Source organism: Nomia melanderi, chromosome 4 (genome assembly GCF_051020985.1).
Source record: "Nomia melanderi isolate GNS246 chromosome 4, iyNomMela1, whole genome shotgun sequence".
In the NCBI taxonomy this organism is placed as follows: domain Eukaryota; kingdom Metazoa; phylum Arthropoda; class Insecta; order Hymenoptera; family Halictidae; genus Nomia; species Nomia melanderi.
This window is the reverse complement of record NC_135002.1, coordinates 14,873,612-14,892,284: the sequence shown is the minus strand read 5'-3', so window position 1 is coordinate 14,892,284 and position 18,673 is coordinate 14,873,612. Positions and strand designations below refer to the sequence as shown.

The 18,673-nt window shown below is 36.7% G+C and overlaps 1 protein-coding gene across 23 annotated transcripts in view; it reads left to right on the top strand.

Moving 5' to 3' along the window:
* Dh31-R (Diuretic hormone 31 Receptor) overlaps positions 1–18,673 on the top strand; it is a 179,581-nt gene that overhangs the window by 156,656 nt on the left and 4,252 nt on the right. For all 23 annotated transcript variants that reach the window (XM_031973257.2, XM_076366580.1, XM_076366578.1 and 20 more), the window contains 5 exons: positions 6,138–6,244; positions 11,144–11,235; positions 11,950–12,076; positions 12,779–13,005; positions 18,265–18,435. In XM_031973257.2, coding sequence (XP_031829117.1) covers positions 6,138–6,244; positions 11,144–11,235; positions 11,950–12,076; positions 12,779–13,005; positions 18,265–18,435 — 724 coding nt within the window. The remainder of the gene's footprint in view (positions 1–6,137; positions 6,245–11,143; positions 11,236–11,949; positions 12,077–12,778; positions 13,006–18,264; positions 18,436–18,673) is intronic.

The window sequence follows — 18,673 nt, the reverse complement described above, 5'->3', positions numbered from 1 at the left end:
ACAACTCAATGCCACGAAGGCCAACGCACGACTCTCTATCCGCTATTACGCACAAAATGTTTCTCTCCGCTGTCTCTCACAAAAATGTCCTTCACGCACACATTCCCACTCGCTTTTAACACACACTCCCATTCACTCTGTCTTTCTCACCCTTGCACCCTTCTCACTCGCATCTTTCGTCCATAGTCAAAATTCACGCAGTTACGTACACGCTTTTCTCACGGTCCAGTCGCTCAGTTCCAGACACTCTTCCTCGCATTCTTCCAGTCACTCAAGATTTTCTAAACGCAGTCACACTATTTTCCAAACATCCCGGCGCCGGTCCGTCACAATACGACCTGGTCGCCCTTACGTACGCACAACAAACCATTCATCCTACAATACTTTAACCTACGCTAAATATTCTAGATACTACAGTATGTATGTAGGATCGGGGTTGCACTGAACTGACACCCTGGGTAACGTATAATCACTAGATTCAATCAATAAATTTTACAAAAATGCTAAAAGGCACGAGGCGTTCTTCTTGTCAATGTTCCAACACGACTGACTCCCTCTACCCTCACGTTGACGTCGTTCGTCTTTTTGTTTCGTCGCGAACACACTGAAGTCTACTCGTCGTCCTTTGATCTCGATACATTGTATCTACCGCTACTCGCGCGCTACATTCTTCATATAAGATATCCGTAAACCTCTAACACTACTCCTAGCGTCTATGCCACGTATCTACCAGAATGCTTACTGACGAATCCACTGGTAAATCCCGGACGAAATGCTCACTCTCCCCTCTCTCCTAAACTTTTCCAAGTCTCACTTTCTTTCTGTTATTTAAGGAGACCTTACACTTTCTCGGGTCGGAAGAACGACTTTTTGGAAAGTATATTTGAATAATATTCTCTGAAAAGTTCAGAAGAAAATTCGAAATACTTTCGAAGTTATAAAGGGTTATAGCAGCAAGTGTAAGGCAGGCCAAATCGACCATGCGGCATTTCGCTGTATTAAATTAATTTATTAATTATTAATTAAATGAATTTAACGAGATAAAAAAAGAACGTAAGAAGGATTTTATATGTGACAATTTGTTTGTCAAAACTTTAAATGCATTTTTCTCAAAACAACGTTTTTGTAATCGGCATGCATGATAATTTAAACATCATTTAACCAATTGGTCTGAAAATTTAATATGCTCTTCTAAGCAACAATAGCTCCAGTATAGACTAGAATAAATAAGTTTTCCTCAATTTTTAACGTTTCTTTCGCGAAGAAAATGCTATTTTTGAGACCACCAACTTTGGAGATCCACCATTTTGTGAATTTTTGCTCAGACAAAATAATCGTAGTCTATACTGCGACCATAGTCATACTTTTTCTAAGGATAATTCTTTTTTTTTTTTAGACGTTCTAGTGAGTCGCAATCGTGCACGCCAGCAGATCAAAATTTTTAAAATGACCTCCACGAGGCTGCTAAAAATCCCTATAGAATATCATTTATAAAACTATATACAAATTTCTTCTTGTATTTGAAAATTTAAGATGTATGTCAACAAAACTACGGACTCAAAAAACGTTTTTTCATTACTTTATCAGTCCCAAGTAAGATTGTCAAAATTTTCGACCGGGAAAGTACAAAGGGGTGGAGCGTGTTTGTAAGTGGAAGACTAAGAGTAGTTAGTATAGTCCCCTTGCACACCTGTGCACTTTTTTACATCTAAAGCCGATTGAACTAACGCAAGAGGCGTATAAAATAGATCTTTGAAACCAAATCTCCAAAAACAAAGGATTACGATACTCTATTCGTGTACTATCCTCCAGCGACGTTTAGTAATTTGTCCCTGGAACTAAAGGAGCAAATACGGCAAGGAGACACGTTCACTCGCGGCGAACTTTGTGACACCCTCGGTTTCGGTCGCTTCTGTTACTGGCTGATTCGCGTAAACGAAGATCGCAAATGAAACAGAATACGACGAAGTGAGATACAAGTGAAAGGAATGGACGCCAATAATCATTCTATATCGTTGGAGAACAGTACTTTCATCAATAAAAATCATAAACTTTGACTAAACAACTTTCATAAAGTGCGGTATCCGTCAATTTTCCGGGTTCCACAAATCCAGTGTGAAATCCCCGTGAAAAGCGGATAACACCGGTAAGCATATTTTGCCTCCGTAAAGGTGAAACGAAAGGAAAAGTCTGTTGTTTATCTCTCATTTACCCGTACTCCGTCATGTTACATCTAGAATCCGTCGTTAAGCGGGTTCAAGCGTCGTTCAAACACCAAAAAACTGTGGAAGAAGCAAAACAGAAAACGCAGAATTAAGCAAGCGTCAGTTCATCTGGGAAACTATGTTCGGAGCGAAACATCAGGCAGTGCCCGCGGCGCGCGAGCTTACGCGAACGCGTGTTGTACAAAGGATGAAAAATGAAAAAAAGGAAGCGTTGCACCGGTTTGAAGCGCCAACATCTTCAAAGGGCGTGTAAAGCCGCGCGATCGATATTTCCGGCGTTTTTCACGCGCGAAAATCTACGAGGGTCGCACACAAAAATTCCTAAAGTTTGACTATGGGTAAGATGTTCCTAGGTGGAGTCTTCCGCATGCAAAAACTCGTGAAAATTTCAAAAGCTTTGATGCGGATGGATACAAGTTTTTGAATTTCGTAATCTTGAATCTATCCGCCATCATGGGATACGTGTGAATTTTCGAACACGCTACGACAATTTCTTTAACTTAATGAAATTTGAGATTCCGAAGAAATGGTAATTTAGTGACAGAATAATAAAAAAATACTAGTATTTATACTCTGCATTTAAAAGAAACACTATTTAAAACTATTCTAACATAAATTAAGAAAATAATATTTTCCTATAAACAAAAATCTCAAGAATATTGTAGGTAAATTTCGAGAGTTTCAAGTAAAATTTACCGAATCATAGACAAAACGTGGTTTCAGGTTGCAGATACATATTTGTTCTACAATAATAGTAGACATAGAACAGTAATGTAACAGTACAGAAACAAAAAATTATTTTCTGTGAATTGCCTAATGTTTGACGTTTTTGACACACCACAGTCGTTGCGTAGATCCGAGGACATTTTCACGCGTGATCGTCGCGGATCCGATAATTTCTATCTTCTCCGCTATAAAAGAATTCCGCGAAGACACGTAAATTGCGATGGGACGTGAGTCGCGAAGAAGAATTAGAATCGCGAACAGTTCGACGAGTGAATGCGGCGTTTCGCACGTTTCATCCCCTCGGAAAATATTCGTTCGTCGGACGCGTCGCGAGACAATGATGTTTTCTGCGTTCCAGAAGCACTTCTTTTATATTCTCGGAATCGTGTTTTGTGAAAAGGATAGTGAGAATAACGATTAGACAGCGGATCTTTGTGTAAATTCAAATTTTTATGAACGTGATTGGTATAACGGAGTTACAATACGAAATGATTTTTCTGGGAAACATTATGAGAAACACTACACTTCAGATATTGCATAATATTGTTTAATCTTCAGATATTTATAGATACATCATATTATATAAATATAATCGAAATCTGCGAGCCTCTTATAAAAGGGAAGTGTACAGTAAATGCGAAAAGTTATATAACTCGCACCGATATTGTAAATACGCCGCCACTGTATTAAAAAAATGATTATTGGGATTACTTAGAAAATAAAGTGTTTCCAAAACACGTTTAAGGCGAATAATATAATTGCTGCCTTATACTAAATTCGAGCGTCATCTGTTCAAGATAAACCCCTTGTTGTATAATACAATGTCAAATTCGCGAAAAAAATCTTCAATTAAAGTCGACAAATATTGTTTACTTTATTTCGATATAAGTTAAACATTACTTTTCTATTATCAATCGTTAGAGTAAACGTATATATAAAATAAATATCAAATACTTCCCTTTTCTTCTAACATTACGATAAAGTAGTTGTATCAATCGCAATAGTGAAAACAATCATAGAACAAGGGGTCAACAAGAACACCGTGTGCTGCGAAGATAAAAGTAACTTATCTTACGGTCCCAAAAAGATAAACGGTGCCGCGAATCGCGGAAAAGAAGGGGTAGCGCGTACTCGATTCCATGCACCGGAAATGAACGTGTTAATGTTCGATGCGCACTCTTTTACGGCCTGAGTCTTCATTTAACCGACACGACGGCCAGGCAAAAAGTTTTCAATTTTCGGAGCTCATTGTCGACACCCTCGGACTCTACTGCGTGACATTTATTGCGAAAGCGAACGTGATCTATGGCGGCGCGCCGCGCCAGTTTTGCGATATCTAACCTCCACTTCCCGCCTTGTTCGCTCGACCCTTATTGGAAATGCGAGAAAGGGAAGCGCACGGATCGCAGCGTTTCGTAGCTTCGTATTGCTATTTGCCCCAGCCCCGAGCGAAACAATTGGCCCGAGTGCTCTCGATGAAACTATATCCACTGAAATTACCGGCAGGACCGTGACAATTTTCGAAACGTACCGTATCCACGGCAATTGCACGAAATTGTTACTGGTCCGCGCGCTTATTTTTGGCCTCGGAAACGAATTCTCGTGCTCCGAAATAATTACACGTATGGAACTCTCAGTCGCGCCACGGACAATTACACGAGCCCTGATTCGTCCTCATACATCACTGGTTCTTAACCTGCGGGTGCAAGAAAGCATTTCCGAGAGTGCAAAAGAAATTTCCAACTTTCCGATTGAAACAAAAGCGAACGTCAGAAATCGTCTAATCTTGTATAGGCAGAATTTTTGTTTGTGACTATAAACAAAATGTATGTAGTATAAAATTAACGAACAAGAACCTGTAAATACGAATAAACAATGTATTCAATAGTTTTAATAATTATATCAAAACGAGTATACCTTGTAATATTGAAATTACAATGACGTTAAACTTTCATGTGTGAGCGTATAAGAGTTGAAGTTAATTAATTACATAATTTTATTCGCCACTTTGTTATGCAAAATGAAATAAATCAACGATGCCAATATGTTGGTATATGACTTCAACGTCACACGGACCTGTAAAGGGTTAAAATTCAATTTCGACCCTCGTGTTAAAATATTGAATAAACAACCGCTTAGCTGTTAACGTACGTGTTCATTTTTCAAGAAATAAATTATCTTGCAATAGATACAATTTCTTGAATAAAAAAATAAAAATACATTTTTCAAGGGGGTGCGAAAACTTATTTTCAAGGTAAAGAGATGCCGATCACTACAAATGCTAACAATCACTGTCTTAGATGAACGATCATCTGAGAGGGTTATTCACTTTAGTGGGAGATGATTATTTTTGTATAGTCTGTAAAGTCTGCGATTATTCCACGCTTGCTAATTCGCAAGTACTGAAAGCCTATAGTTGTCTTCGGTTCGAAATTCCACCACGAGGCGACTGCAATGAGAAAGATCGAGAATTAATGAACAGTAAAGGGGTAACGGCGTTTGACGCTCGGAGCACTGATGTCTGATTTAATTAGTTGGCACCGACGCCGACGTTAATTCCATTTCTCCTCCAAACTAAAATATTATTCTGGGAAACGTTGCTGGCGTGACTTACAAGTTCTCTTGTCGGCGAACAAGTTCGCCGTTGCCGTCGCCCCTTTGCTTCTTCCGCTTATTTTTCCACTTTGAAGGGTCGAAACCGTCTCGCTTCGTTGCGCACGACCGAGAAACAACGTTTCGCAAGCTGCAGGCCGCCTCGCCGTAGACGCTGCAAGACAACGAACACCAAAAATTCTGATAAATTTCGTTCCGCGTTTCTTTGCCCGGTTTCATTCTGAGAATTAAGCTTTTGCCAAGCCATTCGAACATTCCCGTTACTTCTTCTGACGTCGTATCTCACAGTTTCTTAATGTGTTTATTGTGTGATTAAGATGGAACATTAATCGTTTTCTTGTTCCATGGAATGCTTTTCGTAAATTGGAGAGAAGCGTTTAATTGGAATTTATACGATGCAGGATTAATACAATTTAACTGTGTCTATAAATAGTAAATATCTTATTGATGTAATTAGCGAATTATATATGTTATAATTAATCGATTTATTTTATGCTCGCGGCGTTGTTCGAATTATAATGTATACGAAACGCGTATCGTGGTTATTTATGTCTGCAAACTTGATTGTTTCAGTGATGGCGCACAAATATTGCGACACGAATGGTACCTGGTTTCGGCATCCGGTGTCCGATCAAGTTTGGAGCAACTATACCACGTGCGTCAACTTGAAAGACCTCAATGTAAGTGCGATTTACTGGATACAGAAGGAAAATCAAGTATATGATTTCACGATTGCTAATGTGTTTCTCCTTAAAAAAGTAAGAGATACCGTTCACCAAATAAGTAATTAGATACTTTTAATTTTATCATTTATATTTCTAATTTCAAATGTTAATTACTATGTATTCTATTTAAAAGAGTAAATTTTCCGATGAAAAGAATTTTCTTATTCAATTATTTAAAAAACGTCTTACTTCATAAATGAATAATATGTGAAAATCTGCGACTATGTACATTACCATCCTATGTCATACAAAAGCAAAACAGGGTCACTTTTAATACAAACATTAGAATCAGAAAGTATACTGATGCTTTTCGACCGCGAAATAATACCAGAAATTCAAGGAGGACATTGTCACGAGGATGCATCGTTTTAATTTCTTCGTTGTAATTTGCCGTCGTTTCCTGTCGACCGATCATAAATTGCACTTGTGCGTCGAATATTAAAATTCTTTTGAAAGCGATGCTACAGCGAGAAAAAAACCGTGGACGGCAGGGCAAAATGAACAGATTTTTAGCCGGCGCTTATTGCTTCCGAATTGTTGTCCCTAAATAACGACACTCGCGAAATGAAAAATCCTAGCTTGGTAAATTTTCTCGTTTGCCTTAACATCTGCCTGTAGTTCCCTGTCGACATTATTGCCCGGTTAAATGAGATACCAGTTCGCGTTGCCAATTAATATTCTGTTACCTTCGTATTGGGAATATAATTAGCGAGAAATAACAACTTACCGAACGAAATATAACTACATAATATTATTACAGTACATCCAATAAAATGAAATATATTCGCGGATTTTGCAGACTAATTTTCTATCTATATTATCTATCTATTTTCACCACTATTCGTTCACTTTCGCAGAAAATATTTTTGCGAAATTTTTGCCCATCGTGGTTGTCTCATTTGAGAAGAATTTACGAAAGTTATTAATTTGAATTGACGGTCCACAAATTTTTCATGGTACACGTTCACTGCTATATTCTAGGTCACCGCGTTTATGAACGACGATATCCTTTTCTTTACAACGCTGAAGAGACCTAGTCAGCACACTCATGGAGTTTCCACCCCTTGGGGAATTTACTGGAAAGCTCGCATACGCGTTTCTTTGCTGTCTATAATAAATGCTGTAGCTCGTGCATTGGAAATTATTTGGAATATTATTTTATTATGAAGATACGCTTGAAATTTTATAAAAAAGAATAATATGTTAAAATGTTAAAATGTTAACATTTTAATATTGTAAAATATGAAAACGTCATATGAAACAATTTCTTTAACATAATACACGATAACGTGTATCTGTACTTTACTACTTAATGATTTTGTGATACGAATGAAAAAAGTTACCGAAGAAGTAGGAAGGGCAAGCAATGATCAGACAAACACACAAAATCAATTTACTCGAAACCTGAACCATATTTCTTCATAATATGTCAACTTAGTATTTTTTTACATTTTTTACTGTCGATAACTAAATTTTAAGCGTTACAAGTGTTAATAATATAAAATGAAAAAGAGTTTTTTAATCTTTCCTCTGCAAATAAGAAATAAATTAAGTTAAATTAAATATATTAAATAAAAATTAAAGATATAATTTGAGATATAACAGATGTGGTCTATGTAACACAATCAAAGGGGCCCGTTAATCCTCTTACTACTTTACAACCAATGTATCGACTTTCTAATTTTCAATACAGTTAAAATCTATACACAAGTGATTAACTTATCGAAAATATTCTCCTTTCTTTATACAAAACTACAAAGCTACATACGTTTACAATCAAACAAGCAAAACAGCGTGAAGTTACCTCTATTTTTCAGAAAAATATATTTATTTCAAAAAATGTCTTCCAAAATATTTCCCAAGATATTTCTGAGGAATACATAAACAAATTGTAAAGTACCAAACGGTTTAAACGAACTCTATAAAAGGTAGGTACTTAAGTGCTCACATATGTACATACCTCAGAGCCACTGGAACAAAATGGCGGCGAAGTTCCCCTTCATAATCGAGTAGACAATCGCACTCGAGTTCACTTCGCTGTAACTTCGTGCCCTGGGAGTATTGTTGATCTATGTGGAAACTCTGTCATTGGTTCCTATAGCTCTAAACGATCGTTAGAACCTACATGGAAAATTATTGAACGTCCCAGTGACGAAAACTTCGGGTGGAACTGCAATGAATCATCAAGATCCGGACAAAACGCGGATGAAGACTGTCACGGGGTCTGCATAGCGAACGGGATAGTGGGACCGAAGGGAGCGGTGGGGGGTTCAATGGAATTTCTGGGGAACAAAAGGAACGCAAATGTAATTAGACGCCGCGAAAGCTGACGCGAAGTTCATCTAACTAGTGGCCACGGCTGCGGTATAACTTCCGATCGCCATTAATACGATTGTCCGCGCGTAGCGACTTCTTGCGTTCCATTACACGGTAATCGAAGTTCTCCGTTGCCACGGGCCAATTGTTTCCCACCTGCAGCGCCGCCACTCCCCTCGTGTCGTTTTTGACGGTGATAATCTGCGAATCGGGCTGGGAACAATTGGACATTGTAACATTGTTCCGTATCGGGTGAATAGTTCGACGGACATCATCGTTTCTGATGTAGAGTAATATCTAGGGGATGACCGTACAGGAGATTGACCACTTCAATTTAATTTGAATAAACAACTGACACAATTACAATTGTTTCTTCGTTTGTAATTTAAATTTTTATTGATTGGTCTGTAAAAAAGTAATTGACGTTTATTTATAAATCTGCACTTCTGATTCTTTTGGGTTTCATTTAACACGTTAAATGAATTATTCTACGTCTACGTTTATTCAAGAAGTTAATGATTGATAACAGAAAAATAATATTTAATTTATATTTTTTAAAAAACACATAACATTTAGATTTGTCAAAAGTAGTTTAAAATTTTCGTCGCGAGCCTGACACGATATTGTAGGTCAAGAGGTTGAATGCATTTTAAAGAAAATATGGCTGTCTTCATCAGAATATTATCCTAAATGCATTGTTCTGAGTGTCTGAAATTTCAGGTCTTAGAAGTTGGAGTACTTAAACGTTGTAGAGGAACTATTGTATAATGATGTAAAGTTATCCCTTTGCACAGTAGAAATATTCAACGTTATTTTGGGAGATAAGGATGACAGTTTTTAGAAGTAACTTATAACTAAGGGAAATCACATGTGAATTAAGGAACTAGCTATTTTATTTCAATGTTTCGTGTATTGATATGTTATAGAAAATTTAATATTGTACATCAAACTGTATAATTTTGTTTCAAAACAAATGACGACTGAAAGATTCTCGAGTGCAAAGGATTAAAATTATACTATTGAACACCTAATGATTGTTGATAACACTGTTTATAGTTTCTTGGAACATAATTAATTATATTAAGTAAAAATCGTAAGAATTTGTAAAAAAAAAAAGGAAAATTGATGAAGGACGTGTATATACATATTTATGTATAAGGAAACTGTAGAAAGCTTCAAGATCCATTTACAGAATACAAGGGGCGTGAGACAAAGTTAGTTTCGATATTACAGAACATTCAATTGGAATTTATTTTCCTTTTGTATTTCTAATTATCCACTGTATAGACTATCGGATGAAACGTAACAAATAGCGACCATTTAATCTTCAATTCAAGTGGTATTTTGTAACAGTGTTTAGACGGTAACGGAATCGTGTGTACGTACACACACACAAGTTTCGATATCCGGAGATTACATAATGTCTCGAGTCCATACATTATTCACCAGCTCGCAGCAACTTGCAATGACCGAGACAACATCTCTAAGGATTTTTCTCACGGTCGGAGAACTTTTAAGATCACAGGTTCTCAACTTAGTTTACCAGTAAGAGATTAATCCTAATTCCCGAATTGTCATCAAACGATCTAAATTTTCTAATAATCTGATAACAAATCAGTGATCAGTTACTTCGATTTTGAAAGGTAACAAACTGTATATTTATTTTATTTCAATGTAATTTTCAAATTATATTTGAAGCGATTATCTTCGATCGATTGTAATACAATATTAAATAAAAAATTAAATGCAAAATAATAAGGCGACAAGGTAATGCCACAGAAACGTGTGAATCCACGTAGAGAACGCAAACAAGGAAATAAAGGAAACGCGTAAGATGAAACGGTTTAGTAGATGGATGGGGGAGGCATTCATTTTACGAGGATATAAGAATGAAAACTATACGGTCGCGTAAAGGAACTTCGATAACCCTTAGGTTTCAGTACGTCTGCGAATAAAATAAATTTTACAACCCCGTATTTCCTCATTTGTGTACTGAAATTTTATGCTCGCAGCAGGACAGCGAACGCACAGGGAGAATCGAATTTTCCTGTACGAACTGTGAAGGAAAGAGCGTTTAATTTCGCTTGCTACATAATAATATATTCTCATTTGGACATGGAGAAAAATCGTTCCATGAAAATTAGTTGTAGAGAGAACATAAATGAGAGTGCATTAAGATTCTACTAAAAGATTGTGGAATGCGCTTAAGGTATTCTGAGAAGTTCTGTTTGTAGAGAAAATAATCGAAGTTCAGAATGTAAAGAATCATATTTTGATAAGAAAATTCGCAGATTTTCGTAAGTGAAAAAATGATATATTTTAAAGTTTTATTCAATTATGATATTAAACCTGAAAGTAAACCGAATCGTGAGCGATATTGCAATTGCATTAAAGTTTTAACAGTTCTCTATATTGCGACAAATTATGCTTGTCACCTTCGACATATTGACGTATCTCCAGATTACGATTGATTTCCTTCGCAGCTTCCTCTTGTTAAGTTATATAATCCTGCAATACAGTAATTAATTTTGATTCCAGTGGCAGCAGGGGATTAATGGAATTTACGAAGCCGGGTACGCGATATCGCTCATAGCGCTGCTGCTATCATTGGCTATTCTCACGTATTTCCGGTGAGTCGATTGCATGTGCTACTTTCTCCGCTGAAATAAAACCAATATTCGCTATTTTTTAAACTATTTGCACTCGAGAGGTGACTCTCGATCACCATTTAATTTGATATAGCAAAATTATATGATCCTATATGTAATATTGTATAACGCAACGATATGCAGAATATTGAAATAAAATAGCTTTGTTTCTCCATTTGCGTATACTTTCTCATTAGTTAATTTCAAAGAATGTCATCTATGTCTCATCGGAAAATATTGAATATTTCTGGTGGAAAATTTTCGAGTGCAAAGGGTTAATTTTAAGGGTTAATAAAGGGTTAATAAAGCATTCCTTCCTTCGAAATATTTACACAATCCATATGAACCAAGAAAAAAGAAAACAATTCTACAATTAGCTCGAAAAATATTCATGTTTAACTTATTCAGAAAACAATGTATTAAACGAAACATATTGATTCTGTACCTTTGAGTTGGTTTTTCATGTAGAAACACTGTATTCCCGGTTAGACTGTCAATTATAATACCCCCTGTACATTTAGAAATTGTTATGAGTTCGGTAGCAGATACTTTATCTTTCTATTGTATCCCGAAACTCTTGACTTGCATGAACGGTTGCTTACCAGCGATACTTTTAACGAACAAATACATCTGTACACCTCTGCAATCCCAAATGCACATGCTGCCATTGTTTTTATTATTCCCTTCTGAATGCAGATCCCTGAGATGCGCGAGGATCACTCTCCATATGAACCTGTTCGCTTCGTTCGCCGTGAACAACGCTCTTTGGCTGGTGTGGTACAGGTGCATCGTCGCGAACACGGATTTACTATTGAACAATGGGGTACGCGCCACACTATTCTTGTGTTAATTGTTTCTCGTAAACTGTCTATTAATAGCCTCCAAACTCCACTTCACAATGCGAATTTCACGTATTCGTAGCGTCCACAAATATTTCAAGTTTAACCCGTTGCCCTACGACTGATTGCTCAATTATGATTGATACCACTATTTTGCCATTAATAATTTAAAAAAGAGAAAAATTCTAGGCGTATTTTATGTTTAGGTTTGCTTTAATGTATCATTATAACAGAAGAATATTTCATTTGAATTCAAAAGAGTTGAGTAATATTTACGCTTGTTAAATTCTCTTTAAAATCTTTACCATTAGTCTGACACACAAATAGGATATCACGCTCAGCGTAGGAATTAAATTCCTTCGCGTAGTTCTGTCAATTTTAAATGGAACTGCTACAATAATTATTACTGTGAAATGAAATAATCAATACGAACATGCTGATGATTATTACTTCAAGTTTGAATATTACCGTGATACGTGCACTAAAACGAAACAAAGCTTCAGTTTTAAATAGAATCAACACGAACAGTACGATGTAACATCTGTACTTGCCATCTCGTTAACTGTTAATCAATTAACGTTTCTGCAGAACCACCTACGTATAATGTTATCCGCAGGTTTCACCAGCAAGCTTCTAATGGACGAAACTGCACAGCCGAAAATCGCATTCAATATTTACGTTTCCAGATAATTTGCCGTCTCCTGCACATTATCCTGCACTACTTTTTGCTCACTAATTACGCCTGGATGTTGTGCGAGGGTTTTTACCTTCACACCCTTCTCGTCAGTGCTTTCACCAGCGAGCACAAGTTGGTGAAGTGGCTGATGGCGCTCGGGTGGCCGGTACCCGCGGTCATCGTCACAATTTATGCCTGTTTGAGGGCGTTAAGCGATGATCCGGCGGACACCGAACAGTAAGTACGCCAAAAACTAAATTGAAACTCCGACAACGGAGAAATCTATGGTAAAATTAACTTCGGAAAGTGTGTCAACAACTTTTTGGACCCAAGCAAACAGATCGAAAGTAATTAACCCCTTGCACTATGATTTCTTTTGCAACTGCGCTCAACAGAACTATTTTACTGTTCATAATTCGTAATTAAAAAAGAATTGTACACTTATTCTGCGCTTAAGTCATAATTAACGATAGAAAAATAATATTCAATTTGGATTTAACACTAAAACTACCGGACGGATGAAATCGATCCATGTCAGAATTTTTATTTTGCATATAAATTATGACTAGGAGACTCAAGGGATGTGTTGTTCTAATTTTTATAAAAAATTGGAGGTATATTGTTATAATTTGTCGGTAGTTTTAGTGTTAAAGGAATTCACTGGCATGTATATTTGTTAAATTTTATTTCAAATCTTTGTCGAGAGTCTGCCACAGTATAATATGGTAAGGTGTTAAATATACTCTTTCCAAAATAATTCCTTTTAATAATGTTTGATTATCCGAGCAGCGAGTTCGTTTAACAGCACTAATAAGCTACATACAGCTGAACAACTTTCAATCCAATCGATCCCGAGGAACTTTTTTTCATTCTGTCTGTGAATTTCACGTTTCGATCACTTAAGGTAACAGGAGGTTATAAATTCCCGTGAGATCAGTGCGCGCTGAGCACTCTTAGCAGAGCACACACGTATTTGCATTCTGCTTGAAAAATTCAACGTCACGACTCAGAGTCGAGATATTTGTTCGTCGGGCAAGGCTCGATCAATTTTCTGTAATAACATTCAATTTCGCGTTCACCGACCACCGATAAACTCTCACGGAACATTTCCATGACGTATAAGAAATTATTTAGTGACTACTTCAACGGTTATTGGTTTCGTTTAACATGTCGTGGCCGCGTGTCACGTGTGTGTGACTTACCGATTATCATTGCTATGGTGATATTGATAAATGAAGTTCATTCCAATCTTCATCTGTGACTTTGCAAAACAATGAAAAAACGGAAGATGTGCTTGGTCCGGCATTAACTTTTATTATTTTCAGTTTTTATAACAGTTAACGCTAAACTTATCGCGACCGGTCAAATGACCGGTTTTCAAATTTCATTAAAAATTCCGCATTTTCTTTTGTCCATTTAACTTAATATTAGTTCTTATATTGCCCGATGAATCAGTTTTTTTCATTGTCTTTCCTTTTGTTTCTGTTCTGACTAAGAAAGATTTATCATTTAATTTGTTTACTTTTATTTTATAACCAGTTATTTGACCGGTTACGGTAGGAATAGGTGTATATAAAGTATCGGTACGTTTAGTGCTAATCCGCTCTTTAGTCTACCAGTGTGTGGTACAGCTCCATAATTTTTTAAATCATCCAAACATATAAATATTGTAAATGCCGTATACGTTGCATTCAAAACCGACACACTACTACGTGGTGTTGTTCTGAAATTTGTGAAACTCACGACAAAAATCCGATAGGTTTATGCGTAGATACTTGTTCTAAAAGTACCATAAAATATGAATAAATTCCTCCAAAAAGTGTATGTACTTATTTGTTACTAACGCATTTCATTGGCTTTTTGCATATTAATGTATCATATGTGTGTATCGCATGGTATACGACAGTGTCGCTCTATATATCAGCGTCACAGATACACTGCCGGTCAAAAGTTGGGGATCAATACATCAGTTAAAAGAAAAACTTCCATGTTTTATAAACAACTTTTATTGGGGATTCTTGTTATGATAAAGGAACATGGACATATGTGTATTAGTCAAATAAAAAAATATATAAATTTTCTTATTTTATATCGTATATTTATAAGATATAATAATCTTTAACACTTTGTACTTGGAAGTTTCTCACTAGAAATTTTTAACATTTTTTGACGAGATGAAGACGATATTCCTTGAAACTGACTCGAAGGGAAATCAGAAGTATGTTAAGGAACAAAGCTATTTTATTCCAATATTTCACGTATCAAGGCATTATATAAAATTCAACATTAAATGTCAGATTTTATAGTTTTACCGCGTCAAATCAAATGATGACTGGGAGTCGCCATCTGAGTGCAAAGGGTTAATTTGTGACATTACCAATCAAGTGGTCTCAAACTTTTGACTGGCAATGATGTGACGCTTATTGAAAATGCTTCGTTTGGCTTAGTTATCATGTTTTATAGAAGTACAAGTTGTATGAGTAACATATTCCGTAAAATGATTGCAAAAGAAGCACGGTCCACTGCAAGGCGATTTCCAATATGACCTCGATCGCGGACGTGTTAAAAAGGTCGTTCGCGGTGCAAAAAGAGATACACGTTTTTCGGCATGGAGCCGAACTAGGATTGATAGTAGCTTTGCCCGACGGCGAACACTTGCGACCGCGATGACAACAAACAATAATGAAACGCGGTGGAATAAAAACATTTCAAAGCGGACGAGCACAATGAAAAAATAATAGATAACGTGAACCGCCATCGGCCGCTCTCCCGAAAACAGACGGATCAAGTACTTTTTTTAATCAAACGAAAATCCATTTTATTTGGATTCGTTTTATGCGAATGAAAATCGCGTAAATAGAATTTGTCGGTACAAGAGAAAACAGAATATTAGAAAGAAAAACTGATATAAGTTTTAGAAATATGTATTTATTCCATACAGCCAAACGAAAGAAATAATAATAATGACATTTCAGGAAACAAAAGTACGTTTTATTCGGTGTTACTAAATTCAGATCGCGCATAGAAACTACCCCGTAAACAGTGTTCTGATTTACCGCTTGGAAAAGTGACTCGCGTAAAAATGTGCCGCATAAATTGAAGGCCGAGTGTGAAGCTAAACATCGGTGAATTATGGAGTTTGTTTTCGAATATTGATATGTCGAGAACGACGCGAGAATTGTGGAAAATGCAAAAATGTAGCTTTAATGGAAAACTGTCAAGGACGTAATCGGTGGAAATTAATAGCCGGCCCGCGCTGAAGCAACACAAGCGCGATATCAATCGATAAAATACTAAAACAGATCGCGCAGGGGAATGGAAAATGGACAAATGTTTAATGCAAAGCGTCCGATTGAGTTGGGCAATATTGTTGTGAAGAGTTATCTTGATCGCCGAGGTTTTCACCTACGGCAATTCCGAGTGACATCGCCTGATGTCATCTACATTGTCAAATATCTATATTTTCAGTTATTTTCAATGGTATACAGAATCTTGCACAGAAGTCTATTTAATACGTTGACTGTCACGAGAAACTTCAACATTTTATCTGTCATTTATCCTTTTTTAGCAAAAATAAAAAGAAACAATTATTAATCATTCGTTATCACGATTCTTACGTGACATTATCATCTAGTTATTTACACTATTGATTATTTTCGTTCGACGTAAATTATTTTACAAATAATAATTGTTTTCAAGTAATTTGGAAGCTTCTATCACCGGTAACCACCATAAACATATTTCCTTTTCGTTAGATGTTAACACTACAACCACTGTACCAGTAAAAATGATTGGTTTCCACTTTTTGTTTCGCAATTGTTGATATCTTCAAAGCATTGAATATTCAAAATGATCTTGAAAATAAACAGTTTCACTTGAATACTATGATGAATATCTGAAGAAACTGAAAATAATCTACTATTACAATTTTTATAGTAATTACATATGAATCGTATTAAATGCTCGGTAATTCTAGTGTTAATGATAACTACGATGCAATATTTCTTTTTAACAAAGGTAGGCCACCTGTCCCCGACTGAACAAAACACCGAATGTACAATCTTAATGAGAATATTCGATTGGTTTCTGTCCTGTAAAAATGAAATTAAAACCTTTAAGAACTCCCTTTCATCAAATTAAAGGCGACCTGGGCTGATATTACTTATCTTCGCCCTCGAATTGGAGCTCACAGGAAGTTTATCCGGGCAGTATCCGGCAGAAGTGTCGGCACAGGACAGTGTCGTTACGAAAATTGTCGGTGGCGGTGTATTATATGGTCGTGAGGCAGCTCACGAAATCCCGGGGAAAACCGCAACACCATAACAGTCACGGGTAGGGGATGGGGCGGCTATGTTCAGCGTCGAGCGACCGTGTCGCGTTGATTTCCTATTGTGCGGTGGCGGTCGCAGGGGATTCGCGACGAAGCCAGACACTACGGTGACACCCGGTACATTGGACAGCCTCGTAGTAGGTTGCAGCACGCGCGTAACGATAGGGTCAAAACCGAAGCTATATTGAGTTATCGTCTGATGACAGCTCCGAAATCCGTGACGAACAAAGGGGCCCAGCAGCACTGAATTAATGAGTATCGCAATGGTCCTGCCAACGTTAATTGATCTACGCCCTAGACGCATAGTCTAAGTGATTTAGGCTTCTAGGGGATTAACGAACTTACCGAGATTACTCGATTGATTTTTCTGTTTCGGGAGGACCACCGATTTGCCTTAATTGTTTTCGGGACGGTGAAAATCTCATTTGGAATCTTAGGGGATAACGATAAACTCGAACATAATCGCGTGGAAAGGTATTAATAAGGCACGCGTTTAGGTAATCCGGTGGAAAATTCGTAAGATTGAGGTTCTTAACCTCTTGTACTCTGATTTCTTTTATAATTCGATGTAACTATTTTATTATTCATAATTAGAAAAGAAAAAAATTCTATGCTCATTACATGTCTATGGTTATTATAAAATACCACACTTGATAAGGGGAGAATAGTATTTAATTTGAAAGAATTAAGTGACATTCATATTTAGTAAAGATGTAGTAATATATTTACTAAGTTATATATTTAATAGATGTTTAGTAATATATTTACTAAATTCTGTTTGAAATCTTTGCCATGAATCTGACACGATATTGTAGAGCAAGGGGTTAAGATTCTCCTTCGAGATCTGATATGATATGAAACTGTGGAAATCTTTATAATTTTACTTCAGAAGGAAGTAAAAGGGGTGTAAGATTAGACAACATTTAAGGACATTACGGCCAAAACTTTGTTACTGTTTTCGCGCGAGGGTGGTGTATAAGCAATGTATGTAAGTGCACGCCACACCCTCAAACTTTGCGAATTGTAAAGAGTGCAACGTTAACTGTGCAAGTAGGAATTTAGTTTTAAAAAGTTGCGGCCTTTTTTAAGTGGCGCTTCAAAGTTTCACGTATAACGAGGCAGTAGCTCCCGGAGAAACTTACCCCATGCATCGATAATGATCGCAGATGTTGGATCAACGAGGGCAACTACATGAATGCGCTAGTTTACCCAGTCTGCGTTTCTACCCTTCTAAATCTGCTGTTCCTCTTCAACATCGTGAGGGTTCTATTGATGAAGCTGAGGGCAGGCCCTACGATTGGTACACGACCATCGAGGTCCATGCGGCAAGCTTTTAGGTAATTATATCCCTAATCAGATTTTAAGCTCGGCGTTATACAAAGCACTTAGTTTAAATCGATTCAATAAATTTCCCTCTATAATTTTAATGATAAAACAAACTACGCGGATAGAAAATTGACTGGGTTGATAAATATAATTAATATGATAATTAAATTATGAATTTTATGCATGGACGAAACATGCAAGTTTGCATGATTTTATCTTGTTCCCAGCTTACCCTCTAATTTTCGTAGA